This window comes from Pteronotus mesoamericanus, unplaced genomic scaffold, assembly GCF_021234165.1.
Source record: "Pteronotus mesoamericanus isolate MK-2021 breed Mesoamerican mustached bat unplaced genomic scaffold, CSHL_Meso_final scaffold_36, whole genome shotgun sequence".
Lineage (NCBI taxonomy): Eukaryota > Metazoa > Chordata > Mammalia > Chiroptera > Mormoopidae > Pteronotus > Pteronotus mesoamericanus.
The window spans coordinates 1,610,270-1,626,573 of NW_026555313.1; the positions used below are offsets into that span (position 1 = coordinate 1,610,270).

Genomic DNA, 16,304 nt, shown 5'->3' on the forward strand with positions numbered 1-16,304 from the left:
ATTTTATTTCAGCTATTCTCATTAGTAATTTGTGAGACCTCACTGTTATTTTTACTTGTATTACCCCAATGACTAATGATGTCTGCCTGTTTTTTTCATGTGCTTATTTGGTATCCATATATCCTCAAGCAAACTCTCTTCTATATATATTATATATTTATAAAATGCCCTTTTTAATTGGATAATCTTTTTTACTGTTAGGTTTCCAGGTTCTATTTATTTATTTATTTATTTATTTATTTGTATGTATGTATGTATGTATTTTAGATGCAAGTCATGTTTAAGATACGTGGTTTGCACATATATTCTCCTAGTAGTAGACAAATATGTAATTAATTGGGGTTTATTTGTTTGTTTGTTTTTGGCCTTCCTGGATCACGCATTTGGTGTCATATCTAAGAACTCTTTTCCTAGGCCTGTGTTGTATAGATTTTCACTTATGTTTCCATCTGTGTTGTATAATTATATGCTTTACATTTAAATCTGTAATCCACTTGAAATAGTTTTTATATATAATGAGGCTGTTAGGTCAAGATTCATTTTTCTGTTTGATATATGTGTTTACCTCTTTGCCAGTAGACACTGTTTCGATTACTATAGCTTTGTATAGTAATTCTAAGTAATTCTTAACATCAGGGAAAGTGATTCCTCCAATTTTTATTTTCCAAAGTTATTTTAGCTTTTCTTTTTCCTTTGTCTCTCCATATGAATTTTAAAATAAACTTGTCTTTTTCTTTAAAAAAGAAATCTTGATAGATTATGATAGGAATTCTGTTACACCTATAGATTAATTTGGGGAGATTTGACATGCTTGTTGACTCTTCCAGCCCATACGTACAGAATGTCTCTCATTTATTTAGATCTTTGATTTCTTTTATCAGTGTTTTACGGTTATTGACATAGTAGTTCCGTATGTTTTATTAGCTTTATACATTTATACTCATTTATACTCATTTTTGGTTATTGTAAATTGTAGTTGGTTTTAGTTTCAGTTTCTGCATGATCATTTCTGGTATATTTGGTTTTTGTATGTTGGTCTTACATTCTGTTTCTTTGCTGAGTTACTCATCCCAGGAATTATTTTTTGGATTACTTAAGATTCGCTATGTAGAGAATCATGTCATCTGTAAATAGAGACAGTTTAAATTCTTTTTAATTTGTATGCCTTCTATTTCCTTTCCTTGTCTTATTGCAGTGGCTAGGATTTCTAGTATTAGGTTGCATAAGAGTGATAAGAGTGGACATTCTTGCCTTTTTTTCTGATTTGGTCTCTCACCGATAAGCATGATATTAGGTATAGTTTCTTTGTCAGTGCTCTTTATCAACTTGAGAAAATTTCCCTCTGTTCATACTTTGCTAAGTGTAAATGTGCAGAATGGGTATTGGATTTTTTTTTCAAATGCTTTTTCTTCATCAAATGATATGATTATATATTTTTTTATCCTGTTGAGATACTAAATTACATTGATTGATTGTTGAATATTGAATTAGCTTTGCATTCCTGGAATAAGCCTCACTTGAATATGATGTGTACCTCTTTGTATAAATTGCTAAAATCAATTTACTACCTAACAATAGAAACCTAGGATTAAAAAAGAACATATATTTAATGTAGCACAGTGGTTTCCAAACCTCAGAATCAACTTAGCAGTCTTAAAAGTAAATATTTCCAACCCATGACCCCACACTGATTGAGTTTGGAGTGCTGCCTAAGAATCTGTATTTTAAATATGTTATCTGGATGATTCTTTGGGAGCCAGGTTAGCTCAGCCATCGATCTGTGAGTTGAAATAGCATGTTGAGATTACTGTGTAGTGTTCAAAACAAAAATTTTGAGAAGGCCACCAGGATTTTTGTGTTGATTATGTGACAGACATGACCTTAGTGCTTTCTTCTATTCAAGGATAGAAAAATGAATACAATAACAATCCCTATCACCAGGAAGTACATACACCGTTTAATAGGTGTAATAGACATAAATACAATATAGGGTGATAAATGCTGGGATAGCACTGAAGGTCATAAGTGATCTGAGTTGGACAGATTACCTGGAGGTTTTAAAGAAATCTTTAAAAATTCTATACTTGAACTAAGGTTTAAAGAATGGTATAAAAGTGTCACACAAAAGAAAATGACATGTACAAATATGGTTTATTCAAATAATGGAGAGAAATTAGAAGGAACATGAGGCTACAAAGTGTAAACTGCAGCTCAGTTGATACAGGGCCTTTTTTTTTTTTTTTTTAATTGAGTTTGGAACCAGTGGGCTCAACATCAGAGGATTTTAAATAGGAAAACAACATGATCAGAATAGTATTTTAGGATAGCTGATAGTACTGTGGAGTTGGAGACCAGAGAGGCCTGGAACAGAGAGACCAGTTAGGGTGTTCTTCCTATGGCTAATAGAGGTGAGTGCATAAACCTGTGCAAGTGAATTGATAGTATGGTGGAGGATAAAAGGATTGGAGATATTTCAGATGTCTCTATGGAGATTTTAAATCCATGAGATTTGGTTATTGATTATTTAACTAAACTAGAAGACATATCCTAGACTCCTTGAGGGGAAATGGGGGTCTTTTTACCCAGGTTAGGGAGTAAAAACAAGATAGCTTCCAATTACTTCTCTCCATTCTTCTTTAGTCCACCAGTCCCAGTCATGCTGTGGTAGCCAATGTTCAGCATGTTTTGCATCTAATGAAGCAACACAGTAAAGTTTTGTGCAACGACCGAGTCATCAACAGTGTTCCTCTCGCAAAGCAAGCATCTTCACGAAGTGGTAAAAGTAAGAAGTCAGTAACGCCTCCCTCCTCTAGCAGTATTAATGAAGAGTTGTCAGAGGTCTTACAGACTTTACAAGATGAATTTGGACAAATGAGCTTGTGAGTTTTAGGTTTTTTTTTTAATTACACTTGATTGTAAAATCTTGTTTTAACTTTGATGACTGCACTAGTTATATCTTTTGTTTATTCAGCAAATATTTGTGGAGCACAGTCCTTGCACTAACCACTGAGCAAGTTGTTAGGACTTTAACAACTCTTATTATCACTGATAATTTGTAAATTTGTTACTCTATTAAGAAATGAAGACATTTTTTAATGCACAGAGCAGTGGTCCCATTGTGAGTGACATGTATGGACCTAACCATGAAAACATAGGAAACTTAACCAAGCCCTACTTTTGTTTTCATGTAGTGATCACCAGCAGCTTGCAAAACTTATCCAAGAATCACCAACTGCTGAACTGAAAGACAATTTAGAGTGCGAACTGGAGGCATTAGTGGGAAGGATGGAGGCAAAAGCCAGTCAAATAACTAAAGTTCGAAAATATCAAGCCCAGGTAACTCAGGTTTCCTTTACTTGTTTCGAATTATCCAAACAAACAAACAAAACCCTTGTCTTCCAATATAGTAATTGATGACATTGTAAGTGTATCATAGGGAGCTAAAGGAAGTCTTTTTTTACTGTAGACACTTGTTAATTCAGTGTATAATTAAGAATTGGTGTTAATGGGGTATTTGAGATTCTGCTTCCTAGCAATGGTCATCAGTTGTGGCTCAAATAAACAAAAATTCAAAAAAAAAACCACTGGTGTTAAGTTGGCTGGGAGAAAACAACACTGTCTTATAATCTCTTAGATTTTCATCATATAAAATATATCTTTCAAATACTGAACATGTTTCATATTCTGATATTTACATGAACAAACTTAATTTCTGTGATGAATATGACAGTTCTAAGTTTACCCAGTCTTTTTTAAGGCACCTAGAAATTCTCATTTTTAAAGGAATGTCAGGTATAACTGTGGATAAAACTTGTTATATTTGTTATTAATCATATTAAATTAATAAAAACAACCATTTATTTATCTACTAAGTACAGCAGGAAGTCACACTCCAGAGTTTTCATCTGGAGACAAGTGTAATGATTCATGTATATAAGAGATTACAATGGTCATGGGGGTGGAGCAGAGAGGCTGAGAGACCAGTGAGACCTTGAAGCCTACCTCCATCAGAGGTCATCAGTGAAGTAGGCAGATTTGAGGTGTGTGTTTTGAAAGTAGAAATGTCAGGGCTACTTGCACCTGGATCTCATGTGAGAAGGAGAGGATGGTGGGTAATGACTGACTGATGGAGAAGACTGACAGCAGAACAGGTTTGGCTGATATTTATTAATTGGTTGCTATATAATAGGCACAATGCATAGTGCTTTGAATATGTCGTCCTACTTACTTTTCATAGAAGGCTTGTGAAGTATATGTATTATGTCATTTTATAGATGAGAAAACTGGAGCTAAGTTTCCTGGGAGGTAGGCATACCCTAAATGCAATTAAGTAACTTGCCAAAGGACATACTAAGTTTACTATTAAATGGCAGAACTAAAATCAAAATCAGGTCTTCTTAACTCTAAAACCTGAGATTTAAGCACTTTATTTCTAAAGTTTGTTTTCAAAAAATAAATACGATTCCTGCAGGAGTAATGATCTAATTCATTTCTTATATAAGACTTGACTTTGTTCTGTGTAATGGAACACTGACATGCCAGCAGCAATTCAATTTAGTCAGCGGCTAAAGTAAAAATAACGCTCCCCTATTATAAATTGAAGTATTCTAATAATAGTGAAATAAAATAAAAATCCTTTTCATAATATTCATGTAATACATTACCACTACATCTCTTTATCCATCCGGAACGTGCTTCCTTGCCTGCTCAGACAAGAATGCCTTTTGCCTCTCCTCCATTTCCCGTGTCAGATTTTTTCCTCCTCCATGAGATCTTCCCTCAGGCCCCCTTACTGCTCACTCGCACTGTTCTGCAACACTTACTGTGGCAATGCTGTCTTCACTTCTGATACTGCACCATAATTACTGTGTTCACTCTTGTTTTCTTGTTTGTATGCCACTATATAGTTTAAGCACTAAGCGGTACATTACTAGTACAACAGATTTTTGAAGTCTGTAAAAAAAGTAATCCCAGAATATATTATTTGCATTTCAGTTAGTATGAGTGGTTAAAGTACTGCTTGTCAGAGTGTTTTCATTAAATTCTCCTTTTTCTCTGACTTGGTTATTTGGTATAGCTGGAGAAACAGAAGGTAGAGAAGCAGAAAAAGGAAATAAGAACCACCAAAAAGACTCTTGATGAAGAAGGAAACAGCAGCAGCCGTTCTTCTGGAATCACAGGGACCACAAACAAGAAGGACTTGACCAAACTCAGACCTGGAGAAAAAAGCAGGAAAAATCTTCAGTTATTGAAGGACATGCAAACCATACAGAGTTCATTACAAAGCAATAGTTTGTGTTGGGATTACTGACTGATACCAGGTTATAAATTTTATTCAGATAATCTGTACCTCGTCAATCAGATGTTGACAATTTACTTTCCAGGTCTCATCCTCTTATGTTGGAATGAATAGGTGTTAAGGGGCCCAAGCTTTATACATTACACAGGGTTCTTGTGTTACCCATCACGACTAAATGTTAAACCATCTAAATGGAAATCAGGGGATTTTAAAAACAGAGAAGCCACACATAACTCTGTTTCTTTGAGATGAATTTGCTGTACTGAAATATTGTGCTTTGTAAACAAACTACCAATTTTTTACTTGTGGGTGTGATTTTTTAAAATAGTTCTTTATATGTCTAGGTAAAATTAGGTTTAAATTATCAAAATGTGAGGCTGTCCCATAGGCAGTGTTTGCTTGAAAAGTCTCATTTTTAAATCTTCCCCTGGCATGAATTGCCCATTCTTCTTTCTACTACAACCATTAAATATACTTTATTTTGACTTTTGATGGAGTTTTTCTATATTTAAATATTTATACATATTTAAGAAGATTGTTTTGTTTTTGCTTTTTGATATTTCAAACATCAATGCATATTAAATACACTCATATTGATTTTTAATCCACTGTTAGTTTTTTGAAAGACCCAAGCATTCATTTTAAGTCAACTAACTGAAGATTATAAAAGAAATTTTTTAAGTATAAACAAATTGTTAATGAAGTAAATGAGGTTTTGGAATCAAGAGAGAAGAAGAGATGTAAAACATACATTTGTTGTTTTTAGGTAGTACGTGTCTGTAATCATGCTATTCAGTTTAAAGCATTATGGGTTTTAAACTTTATGAAGAACCCCTTAAGATATTTACTTGTATTGGTGTACAGTATGAGTGCAGTCTTAACTGTACACATGCAATTGTCATTATGTTAATGTAAATCATAATTTTGAATATATTGACATGTTAACTTTTTATAAATTTGCCACTTAAGTCAATAAAGCAGCTTTTTTTAAGGAATCACTGAAATTTTCCTTAACAGCCTGTTAATAAAGGCTTTGTTTGTTGTAATCTCTTCAAAAACTGCATTTTTAAATAGAAAATTATCATATTACAAGAAACAGTAAGAATATATCATATTTAGTACATAATTTACTTGCCTTTCTCATGCTTACATGGAAACTAAGTCCAAGAAAATTGAATTATCTTGTGGTATATAAGAGTACTAAGGAACACATTAACCACATATTAAAGAGATTCCTTCGTATTCCTTCCTCCCCTGGGATTGAAATAGATGTCTAGGAATTTAGCTAGATAACCAGCATGAATTGCAGTGGCTGGCTGCTCACTAAGCCTTATTGAATTATTTTTCAACAGAGTTTTTATTTTAGGGTCTTTAAATTTGGGGGTATTTCGGAATCTCCTGAAATTGTATATATACTTTTGCCTGCATGTACAATTTTCTGATCAGATTTGTGTCTTCATCAAATTCATAACAGTGAGTCTCTATTACCAAGGAATTACTGCTCCATGCAATGGAAAATATTTCTTGTGTCTCAACCACCTTTTTCAGTATTAAAACTTTTGTTACCGCTCTGTTTGAATTTCAGGTCATTAAATTGTGTAGCCCTCACTTGCTTTGTAGTAGCTCCACATCCTAATTAGAAGAGTATTTAATGTTGATAAAACCACTTCATCCCTCAGAAGTCAAACGGAAATATTGACACCAGCTTTTGATACATTCAAGTGAAAATTGAAATCAAGGAAATACTGCTTCAGCTTGCTTATTTGAGAGATTACAGCAGATAATTGTCATTCACCCATTTCTGTTTTTTGAGAGCTTTATTGCAATATATTTAAAATACAAGAATTGTCTATGTGTAAGATGTTGATATGGATACCGAGCTGAGTAAGAAAAGTATGTTTACACGGGGTGGACATCAGAATTACCAGAGGGGGATCCCCCCCAAAAAACATTTATTTATAAAAAGGGTGCATTTATTCTTAGATGTTTAAACTTAAGTCACCTTCAAAGTACTCTCCATTTAATGCAATACATCTGTCAAAAAGTTTCCACTGCTCAAAAAGTTTTTGAATTTGTTGATTTTGATGCTTTTTAGTGCTTCTGCTGTTTTTCTTTTTTTGTTTTACCTTTTTTTCCCCTGCATGGGCAAAACATTTCCCTTTGAGGACTTTTTTCATCCGGGAAACAATAAAAAGTCGCTTGGTGTGAGATTGGGTGAATAGAGAGGGTAGGGCACAAGGGTCATGCCACTATTGGTCTAAAACTGCTGAACACAGCACAGTGTGGCCAGATGCGCTCATAAATCATCCATTATGAAATGGGCAAATGCAGTTGAAAGAGTCTTAAAAAAAAAAAAAATCACTGAAGCCAAATGCAGCCTCTTGCAACAATGCCAGTACACTGATACAATTAGGTTCCTAGAACACTCACCTAGTGGGAAAGCCTATACTACAAGGGGCGAGCCCTCCAGAAGATAATTCTGTTTTTTGGGTGGTGGTCCCTCCTTGTATTCATGTCAATACAATGTGAATACAGTGGTGATAGCATGTTCACACTGTTGCAGGAGCACAGAGCGAGGTGAGGCATGGCAGAGAAGGTGCTGGTCAATCAGGAGAAACTTCTGGAGGAGGAAATGATGCCAAAACACTAGAGAACAGGAATGAGCCACAAAGGAGAACGATTTCAGGTTAATAAAATGAACACAAGAAGAATCTGCACTTTGCATAGAATTGTGACTATTACTGGTACATAAAAGTTGAAGTATACAGATAAAAGATAAGTCATAAGAGGCTACTAAGGGAGCTTCAACTTAACCATATTTTATGGTCTTTATATTTTATATCCCCTTTCATAAAAAAAAATCACACCTGTACAGCCAGTATTCATAGATATTTATAAAGTTACAAACATACAACTGTCAATATTCTCTTTGGGGAAATGTCTGAAGTTCTGCCTCCCTTTTTTATTTTTTTAAAGTATATTTTATTGATTATGCTATTACAGTTGTCCCATTTTTTTCTTCCCTTTCTTCCCCTCTGCCCTGTACCCCTGCTCCCACCAACATTCCCAACCCCACCCCCCCTTAGTTCATGGGTCGTACATATCAGTTCTTTGGCTTCTCCACTTCCTGTACTATTCTTAACCTCCCTCTGTCTATTTCGAATCTACGAGTAATGCTACATATTCCCTGTACCTTTTCCCCCATTCTCCTTCACCCCCCTCCCCGCTGATAACCCTCCATATGATCTCCATTTCTGTGATTCTGTTCCCATTCTAGTTGTTTGCTTAGTTTGCTTTCATTTTAGGGTCAGTTGTAGATATTTGTAAGTTTGTTGTCATTTTACTGTTCATAGTTTTTATCTTTTTCTTAGATAAGTCCCTTTAACGTTTTCTTATAATATGGGCTTGATGATGATGAACTCCTTTAACTTGACCTTATCTGGGAAGCAATTTATTTGCCCTTCCATTCTAAGTGATAGCTTTGCTAGATAGAGTAACCTTGGATGTAGGTCCTTGCCTTTCATGACTTTGAATATTCTTTCTAGTCCCTTCTTGCCTGCAAGGTTTCTTTTGAGACATCAGCTGATGATCTTACGGGAACTCCTTTGTAGGTAACTCTCCTTTTCTTTTGCTGCTTTTTAGATTCCTTATCTTTAATCTTGGGTAATTTAATTATGATGTGTCTTGGTGTGTGCTTCTTGGGTCCAACTTCTTTGGAACTCTGAGCTTCCTGGACTTCCTAGAAGTCTATTCCTTTGCCAGACTAGGGAAGTTCATTACTTTTTCAAATAAGTTTTCAACGTCTTGCTCTTCTTTTCCTTCTGGCACCCCTATGATTCTGATGTTGGAACATTTAAAGTTGTCCCAGAGGTTCCTAAGCCTCTCCTAATTTTATTTGAATTCTTGTTTCTTCATTCTATTCTGGTTGAATGTTTATCTCTTCCTTCTGTTACAAGTCATTGATTTGAGTCCTGGTTTCCTTCCCTTCACTGTTGGTTCCCTGTATATTTTTCTTTCACTTTGCATAGCCTTCACTTTTTCCCCCATTTTGTTACCATACTCAACATTTCTGTGAGCATCCTGATTACCAATGTTTTGATCTCTGCATCTGATAGGTTGGCTCTCTCTTCATTGCTTAGGTTTTTTTTGAAGTTTTGATCTGTTCTTTCATTTGGGCCATATATCTTTGTCCTGACGTACGTGTTATGTTGTAAGGGGTGGCCTTCAGTATTTGCCAGAGTGGAGCAACTCACATCACTGCACTGTGGCACACTCTGGATGAATGTTTCTTTAACACCTTGGTTGTTGGACTTCCATACAGTTCGATTTTCTGGCAGTTCTGGCAGTTTTTCATTTTTAAATTTGTTCTTTTAGTTGTGCGAGGAGCCTCCATCTTGGCCAAAAGTCTGCTCCCCCCTTCTAAAAAAATCAGGTTGTTTGGGGTTTCAAGTTGTATGAGCTGTGTATATTTTGGATGTTAACCCCTTATCTCACATAGTTTGCAGAAATTTTCTACTGTTCTATAGGTTATCTTTTCATTTTGTTGGGGTTTTTTACTGTGCAAAATCTTTTCAATTTGGTGTAGTAGTATTGATTTTTGCTTTTAGTGATTTTGGCGGCATGTTAAAAAAGAATCTGAGAGCTACTACATTTTCTTCTAGTACTTTTATGGTATCAAGTCTTACATTTAAGTCAGATCCTTTCGGAGTTAACTTTTGGGATTTTCTATAGAATAATCATATCTTCAGTAAATAAAGACAATATTACTCTTCTTTTTCAATTTGGAGGCATTTTATTTCTTTGTTTTGCCTAATTGCTTTAGCTAGGACTTCTAGTACTATATTGAATAAGTGGTGAAAGTGAGCATCCTTGTTTTGTTTCCGAGCTTAAAAGAAAAACCTTACCTTTTTTTTTCCACATTGAGTATGTTAGCTGTGGATGTGTCAAATATCGCCTCTATTCCTTCATTATGTTGAGGAATGTTCTTTCTATGCCCAGTCTATTAAAAGTTTTTATCCTGAAAGGATGATGTATTTTTGTCAAGTGCTTTTTCATCTATTGAAATGATCGTGTGATTTCTGTCTTTCAGTTGGGTAGTACATCTTTCAGTTCAATGTTCTATTTATCGAGTTGCATATGTGGAACCATCCTTGCATCCCAGGGATGAATTAGACTTGGCCATGGTGTATAATCCTTTTAATGCATTCTTGAATTTGTTTTGCTAATATTTTGAGAATTTTTGCATGTATATTCATCAGAGATATTGGTCCAGTTTTCTTGTGGTATCCTCTTTTTTTCCCCCTTCTAATCAATAATGCTAGCCTCCTAAAATGACTTGGGAAGCGTTTCCTCTTCTTCAATATTTTGGGAGAGTTTGAGAAGGATTGATGTTAATTCTTCTTTGAATGATTGGTAGAATTCACTGGTGAAGCTATCAACTATCTAGTCATGGAGTTTGTTTTGGGAGTTGATTACTGATTCAACCTCTTTACTTGTGATTGGTCTGTTTAGGTTTTCTATTTCTTCCTGATTCAATCTTGGTAGGTTTGTGTGTCTAGAAGTGTATCCATTTCTTTTAGGTTATGTAATTTGTTGGCATATAATTGCTCATAGGGGGACTCTGCTGTGATCCTACATATTCCTACAGTATCAGTTGTAGTGTCTCCTCTTTCATTTCTAAAGTTTTCTTAGTCTAGATAAAGGTCTTAGTTTTATGTTTTGAAAGAACCACTTCTTATTTTCATTGATCCTTTTCCTTGTTTTTCTGGTGTCATTTATTTCTGCTCTGATCTTTATAGTTCCTTCTGTTAACTTTGGGCTTAATTTGTTTTTTGTTTTTTTAATAATTCCTTGAAGTATAAAGTTTGGTTGTTTTTTTGAGATCTCATTTCTTACTAGTGTTTATTGCTGTAAACTTTCAGAACTGCTTTTGTATCATCCTACAAGATTTGATATGTTGTATTTCCATTTTTATTTCAAGAAAAGATTTTTTAAAATTTCCTTTTTGATTTCTTTTGTTGTGTAGAGTTGTGTATAGTTTCCACATATATAGGCGTTCTCACTTTCTTCTTGATTTCTAGTTTCTTACCACTGTGGTCAGAAAAAAATAGTTGGCATGATTTCAGTCTTCTTAAATCTGCTAGGATTTGTTTAGTGTCTTAACACATCTGTCCTGGAGAATGTTGTTTGTGCACTTGAGAAAATTGTGTATTCTGCTGTTGGCTGGAATGATCTGTACATGCCTGATAGGTATATTTGTTCTAAATTATGTTACATTTCCAACACTTTCTTGTGGATTTTCTTGTCTGGATGATCCTTCCATTCATTGGTAATAGTGGGGGCCCTCTACTATCATTGTATTTTTGTCTACTTCTCCCTTACGATATGTTAACATTTGCCTGTTTCGGTGCTCAGTTGAGAGCATATATATTCATGATTATTTATCTTCTTGATGTATTGATCCTTTTATCATTATGTAGTTCTTTGATTTATCATTTTGGCTTGAAACTATTTTTGACTGATCCAAGTATGGCTATGCCTGTTTTCTTTTGGTTTCCACTTGCCTGAAATATCATTTTCATCCCTTCATTTGAGACTATGTGTTTTTAGAGCTGAAATGAGTCTCCTGTAGGCAACATATAGTTGGGTCATGATTTCAATCCATTTATCTTTACGGCTATTATTGATATTATAAGGATTTAGTACTACCATTTCATATTTCACTTTCTAGCTATATTGTCTCCATTCTTTTTCCTTGTTTCGGGTCAGCTTTTGTAAGTTGGTAGTTTTCCATGTTTCATGTCTCTATATTAGATTTTTCCATTATGCTTACCACAAGGTTTACATAAAACATGTCACATATAAAACAGTCAACTTTAAGCTGAGGCAATCCATCTTCCTTTATGTATAAAGATTCCATCCTTTTATTCCTTCCCCTTTGTGTTTTTGATGTTGCAAATTATCTTTTTATAATTTAATCATTGTATTTTTTTTCCATTACCATTTAGTTCCCTTACATGCCCCTCCTCCCAGCAATCACATTCTTGTCCATGAGTCCTTTTTCCTTTTTGCTCAATCCCTCCACCCTCTAACTCCAACCGCAGCTGTAATTCTGCTCTCCATCTGTGAGTCTGTCCCCATTTTCATTGTTAGTTCAGTTCATTAGATTCCACGTAAGAGTGAAATCATATGATATTTGTCTTTCTCTGACTGGCTTATTTCACTTAGCATAATGTTCTCTAGATCCATCCATACTGTTGCAAAGAGTAAAATTTTCTTCTTTTTTATAGCCAAGTAGTATTCTGTTGTGTAAATGTTCCATAGTTGTTTTATCCACTCATCTTCTGGTGGACACTTGGGCTGCTTCCATATCTTGGCAATTGTATATAAAACTTCAAAGAACTTAGGGGTGCATATGTTCTTCAAATTAGTGTTTTGGGGTTCCTTCAAAAGCAGTCCCAGGAGAGAGATCACTGGGTCAAAAGGCAGATCCATTTCTAATTTTTTGAGGTCACTCCATGCTGCTTTCCACAGTGGCTGCACCAGTCTGCAATCCCACCAACAGTGCAAAAGGGTTCCCTTTTTTCCACATTCTTGCCAGCACTTGCTGTTTGTTGATTTATTGACAATAGCCATTCTTAACAGGTTTTGTTTTTTATTTCCATTTTTCTGATTAGTGACATTGATCCATCTTTTCATATGTCTATTGGCCATCTGTATGTCCTCTTTGGAGAAATGTCTATTCATGTCCTTTGTCCATTTTTTAAATTGGATTTTGTGTGTGTGTGTGTTCAGTGTCTTAAGCTCTTTATAAATTTTGAATATTAACCCCTTATCAGGTGTATTGGCAAATATGTTCTCCCATACTGTAGGGGATCTTTTTATTTTGTTAATGTTTTCTGTTACTGTGCAAAAGCATTTTAGTTTGATGTAGTCCCACTCATTTATTTTCTTTTGTTTCCCTTGCCTGGGGAGATATATCCAATAAAATATTGCTACAAGCAATGTCTAAGATTTTGCTGCCTATGTTTTCTTCTACAGTTTTCATGGTTTTAGGTCTAACATTTGTGTCTTTAATCCATTTTGAATGTATTCTTGTGTGTGGTATATGAAGGTGGTCTACTGTCATTTTTCTGCATGGATCTGTCCAATTTTCCCAGCACCATATATTGAATAAACTACCTTTAGCCTACTCTCTGTGCTTGTTTCCTATGTCAAATATTGACTATAAAGGTGTGGGTTTATTTCTGGGCTCTCTATTCTGTTCCTGTGATCTATGTGTCTGTGGGGTTTTTTTAGTGGATGATAACTGTAAAATTTATTAAAGATTTAATTTTTTATTTATTTTTAATTATATTTTATTGATTATGCTATTATAGTTGTCCTGATTTTCCCTCTTTTGTCCCCCTCCACGCAGCACCCCCCACTCCTCAGGCAATCCTCACACCTTGTTCATGTTCAGGGGGCATGTGTATAAATTCTTTGGCTTCCCCATTTCCTATATTGTATTTTACATCCCCATGACTATTCTGTAACTACCTATTTATATTTGTAATCCCTTCACCTCCTCATCCGTTCTCCCCCAACCCACTCCTCTCACCTGGCAACCATCAAAACGTTCTCCATATTCATGATTCCATCTCTGTTCTTCTTGTTTGCTTAGTTTGCTTTTCAGATTCAATTGTTGATAATGTATTTTTTGCCATTATTTTGTTCATAATTTTGATCTTTTTCTTAAATAAGTCCCTTTAACATTTCATATAATAATGGTTTGGTGATAATGAACTCCTTTAGTCTTTTTTTTTTTTTAAATCTGGGAAGCTCTTTATCTGCCCTTTAATCTAAGTGATAGCTTTGCTGGGAGAGCAGTCTTGGCTATAGGTCCATTTATCATGACTTTGAATAATAATTCTTGCCAATCCCTTCTAGCCTGCAAAGTTTCTTTTCAGAAATCAGCTAACAATTTAATGGGAACTCTCCTGTAGGTAATTAACTTTTCTCTTTCTGCTTTTAAGATTCTGTCTTTATCTTTAACCTTTGGCATTTTACTTATGATGTGTCTTGGAGTGGGCCTCTTTGCATCCATCTTGTTTGGGACTCTCAGTGCTTCCTGGACTTGCATGTCTATTTCCTTCACCAAATAGGGAAGTTTTCTTTTATTATTTTTTCAAATAGATTTCCAGTTTCTCATTCTCTTATCCTTCTGGCACCCCTATGATGCAAATGTTGGAATGCTTGAATTTGTCCCTGAGGCTGCTTACACTATTCTCATTCTTTAAATTTTTTTTCTTCTTCTTGTTCTAAATCGTTATTTTTTGCTTCCGTATGTTCCAAATCATTGATTTGACTCTTGGCTACATCCACTCAATTGCTGTTTCCCTGTCAATTGTTCTTTACTTCAGTAGGTGTATCCTTCATTTCTAACTGGATCTTGTTTATGTTGTTCTCCTCACTAGGTTCCTTGAGCATCCTTATAACCAGTGTTTTGAACTCTGCATCTGATAGCTTGCTTATCTCCCTTTTGTTTAGTTCTTTTTCTGGAGTTTTGATCTGTTCTTTCATTTGGGTCATGTTTCTGTGTCTCCTCATTTTGGCATCCTCCCAGTGTTTGTTTCTATTAGGTAGAGCTTCTTTGATTTCGTGTCTTGGTAGTGTGGCCTACTGTAGTAGGTGTCCTGTATGGTCCAGTGGCACAGCTTCCCGTCACCCAAGCTGGTTACTCAATATGCGCCCCTTGTTTGGGCTGAGTACACCTTCCTCTTGTAGTTAAACCTTGGTTGCTGTTGGCAGATCAATGGGAGGGATTTACCCAGGCCAGTCAGCTGCAAGGACTGGCTGTGAGCATTGACCAATCTCCTCCTTGCTGTGCAGGGACAGGATAGTGGTGTTTTGACGTGATCTGTAGCTGTACATTGGGTGCAATGGCCCTGGGGTTTCTCAGGTGGTGCCAGCCAAGGTCAGCACCCACCTGTGTTTTGTCCAAGGAACCCTGCCTGAGGTATAAATCAATCTGAGATGGCTGCTACTTGTGCTGGGCTTGGAGATTCCCAGGTAAAGCCAACTTGTGAATCTAAGCTGGCTTCTGCTAGTGTCCAGCCCGGGCCTCACTGAAGCCACCTCGTGCTTGTTTGATAGGCTTTAGGAAGTTTTGAAGCATGAGACAAGACCAGCTGTTCTTATGGAAAAGCAGGTTGGATGGGCCCATAGGAGTCTCTAGGGATCTCCAAGGCGAGTCAAACAGTGTTAGCCAGGTTGATGGAGTCTCAGATGTGGCACTAGCTTACTAGCTCTGTGGGAAGAGGGTTGAGAAAAGGACAGCGATCTCTGTTCTTGATACCAGACTTCAGTTTCTCCCTGTATACCACTGGTGCCTTTCAAGTTGCTATCCCAGTGCTGGAGCTTGGAGGGAGTGAGTCCGAGTAGGTGGATCTGTGTGTGGGTTCTTTAAGAGGAACTGCTTGGTGCTCCAGGAGTTTCTTCCACCAACTCAGTTCATGTTGGTTTTTGCAGACAGAAGTTGTGGGGATTTATCTTCCTGGCACTAGAATCCTGTGGCAGGTGGGGGCGGGGGGGTCTTGATGTGGGGCTGGGACTCCTTGTTCCCGAAATATCCCTCCTGAATTTTTATCTATCACACATGAGTGTGGTACTATCCTGCCCCGCATCTTCACTCCTCTTACCAATCTGGATATATGTGGTTTCTTTAATTCTGTAGTTGTCAATTCCATTCCATTCATTTTTGTTCTCAGACTTCCATCCAGCTTGATTTGTGATGGTTCTGAATGATCTATATTTTAGCTGTAATTTTGATGTGGTTGTGCAAAGAGCAAGCCATGTCTGCCTAGATCGCCATCTTAACTGGAAGACTTTTTCTGTTCTTATGCCAGTACCATGCTGTTTTGATTACTATGGCCTTATAGTATAGATAGTAGAAAATGTGATTCCTCCAACTTTGTTCTTTCTCAGGATTGCCGTTGCTGTGCGGGGCTTTTTATCATTCCATATA

General features: G+C 35.9%; 1 protein-coding gene across 3 annotated transcripts in view; it reads left to right on the top strand.

Moving 5' to 3' along the window:
- Positions 1-6,313, top strand: part of CEP57 (centrosomal protein 57) — a 39,438-nt gene extending 33,125 nt beyond the window's left edge. For 2 of the 3 annotated variants that reach the window (XM_054592521.1, XM_054592522.1), the window contains 3 exons: positions 2,641-2,879; positions 3,192-3,336; positions 5,078-6,299. In XM_054592521.1, coding sequence (XP_054448496.1) covers positions 2,641-2,879; positions 3,192-3,336; positions 5,078-5,311 — 618 coding nt within the window. In that variant the 3' untranslated portion in view covers positions 5,312-6,299. Of the gene's footprint in view, positions 1-2,640; positions 2,880-3,191; positions 3,337-5,077 lie in introns of all 3 variants that reach the window. The other variant, XM_054592523.1, reaches the window with a different exon arrangement.
- Positions 6,314-16,304: the final 9,991 nt, after the last annotated feature.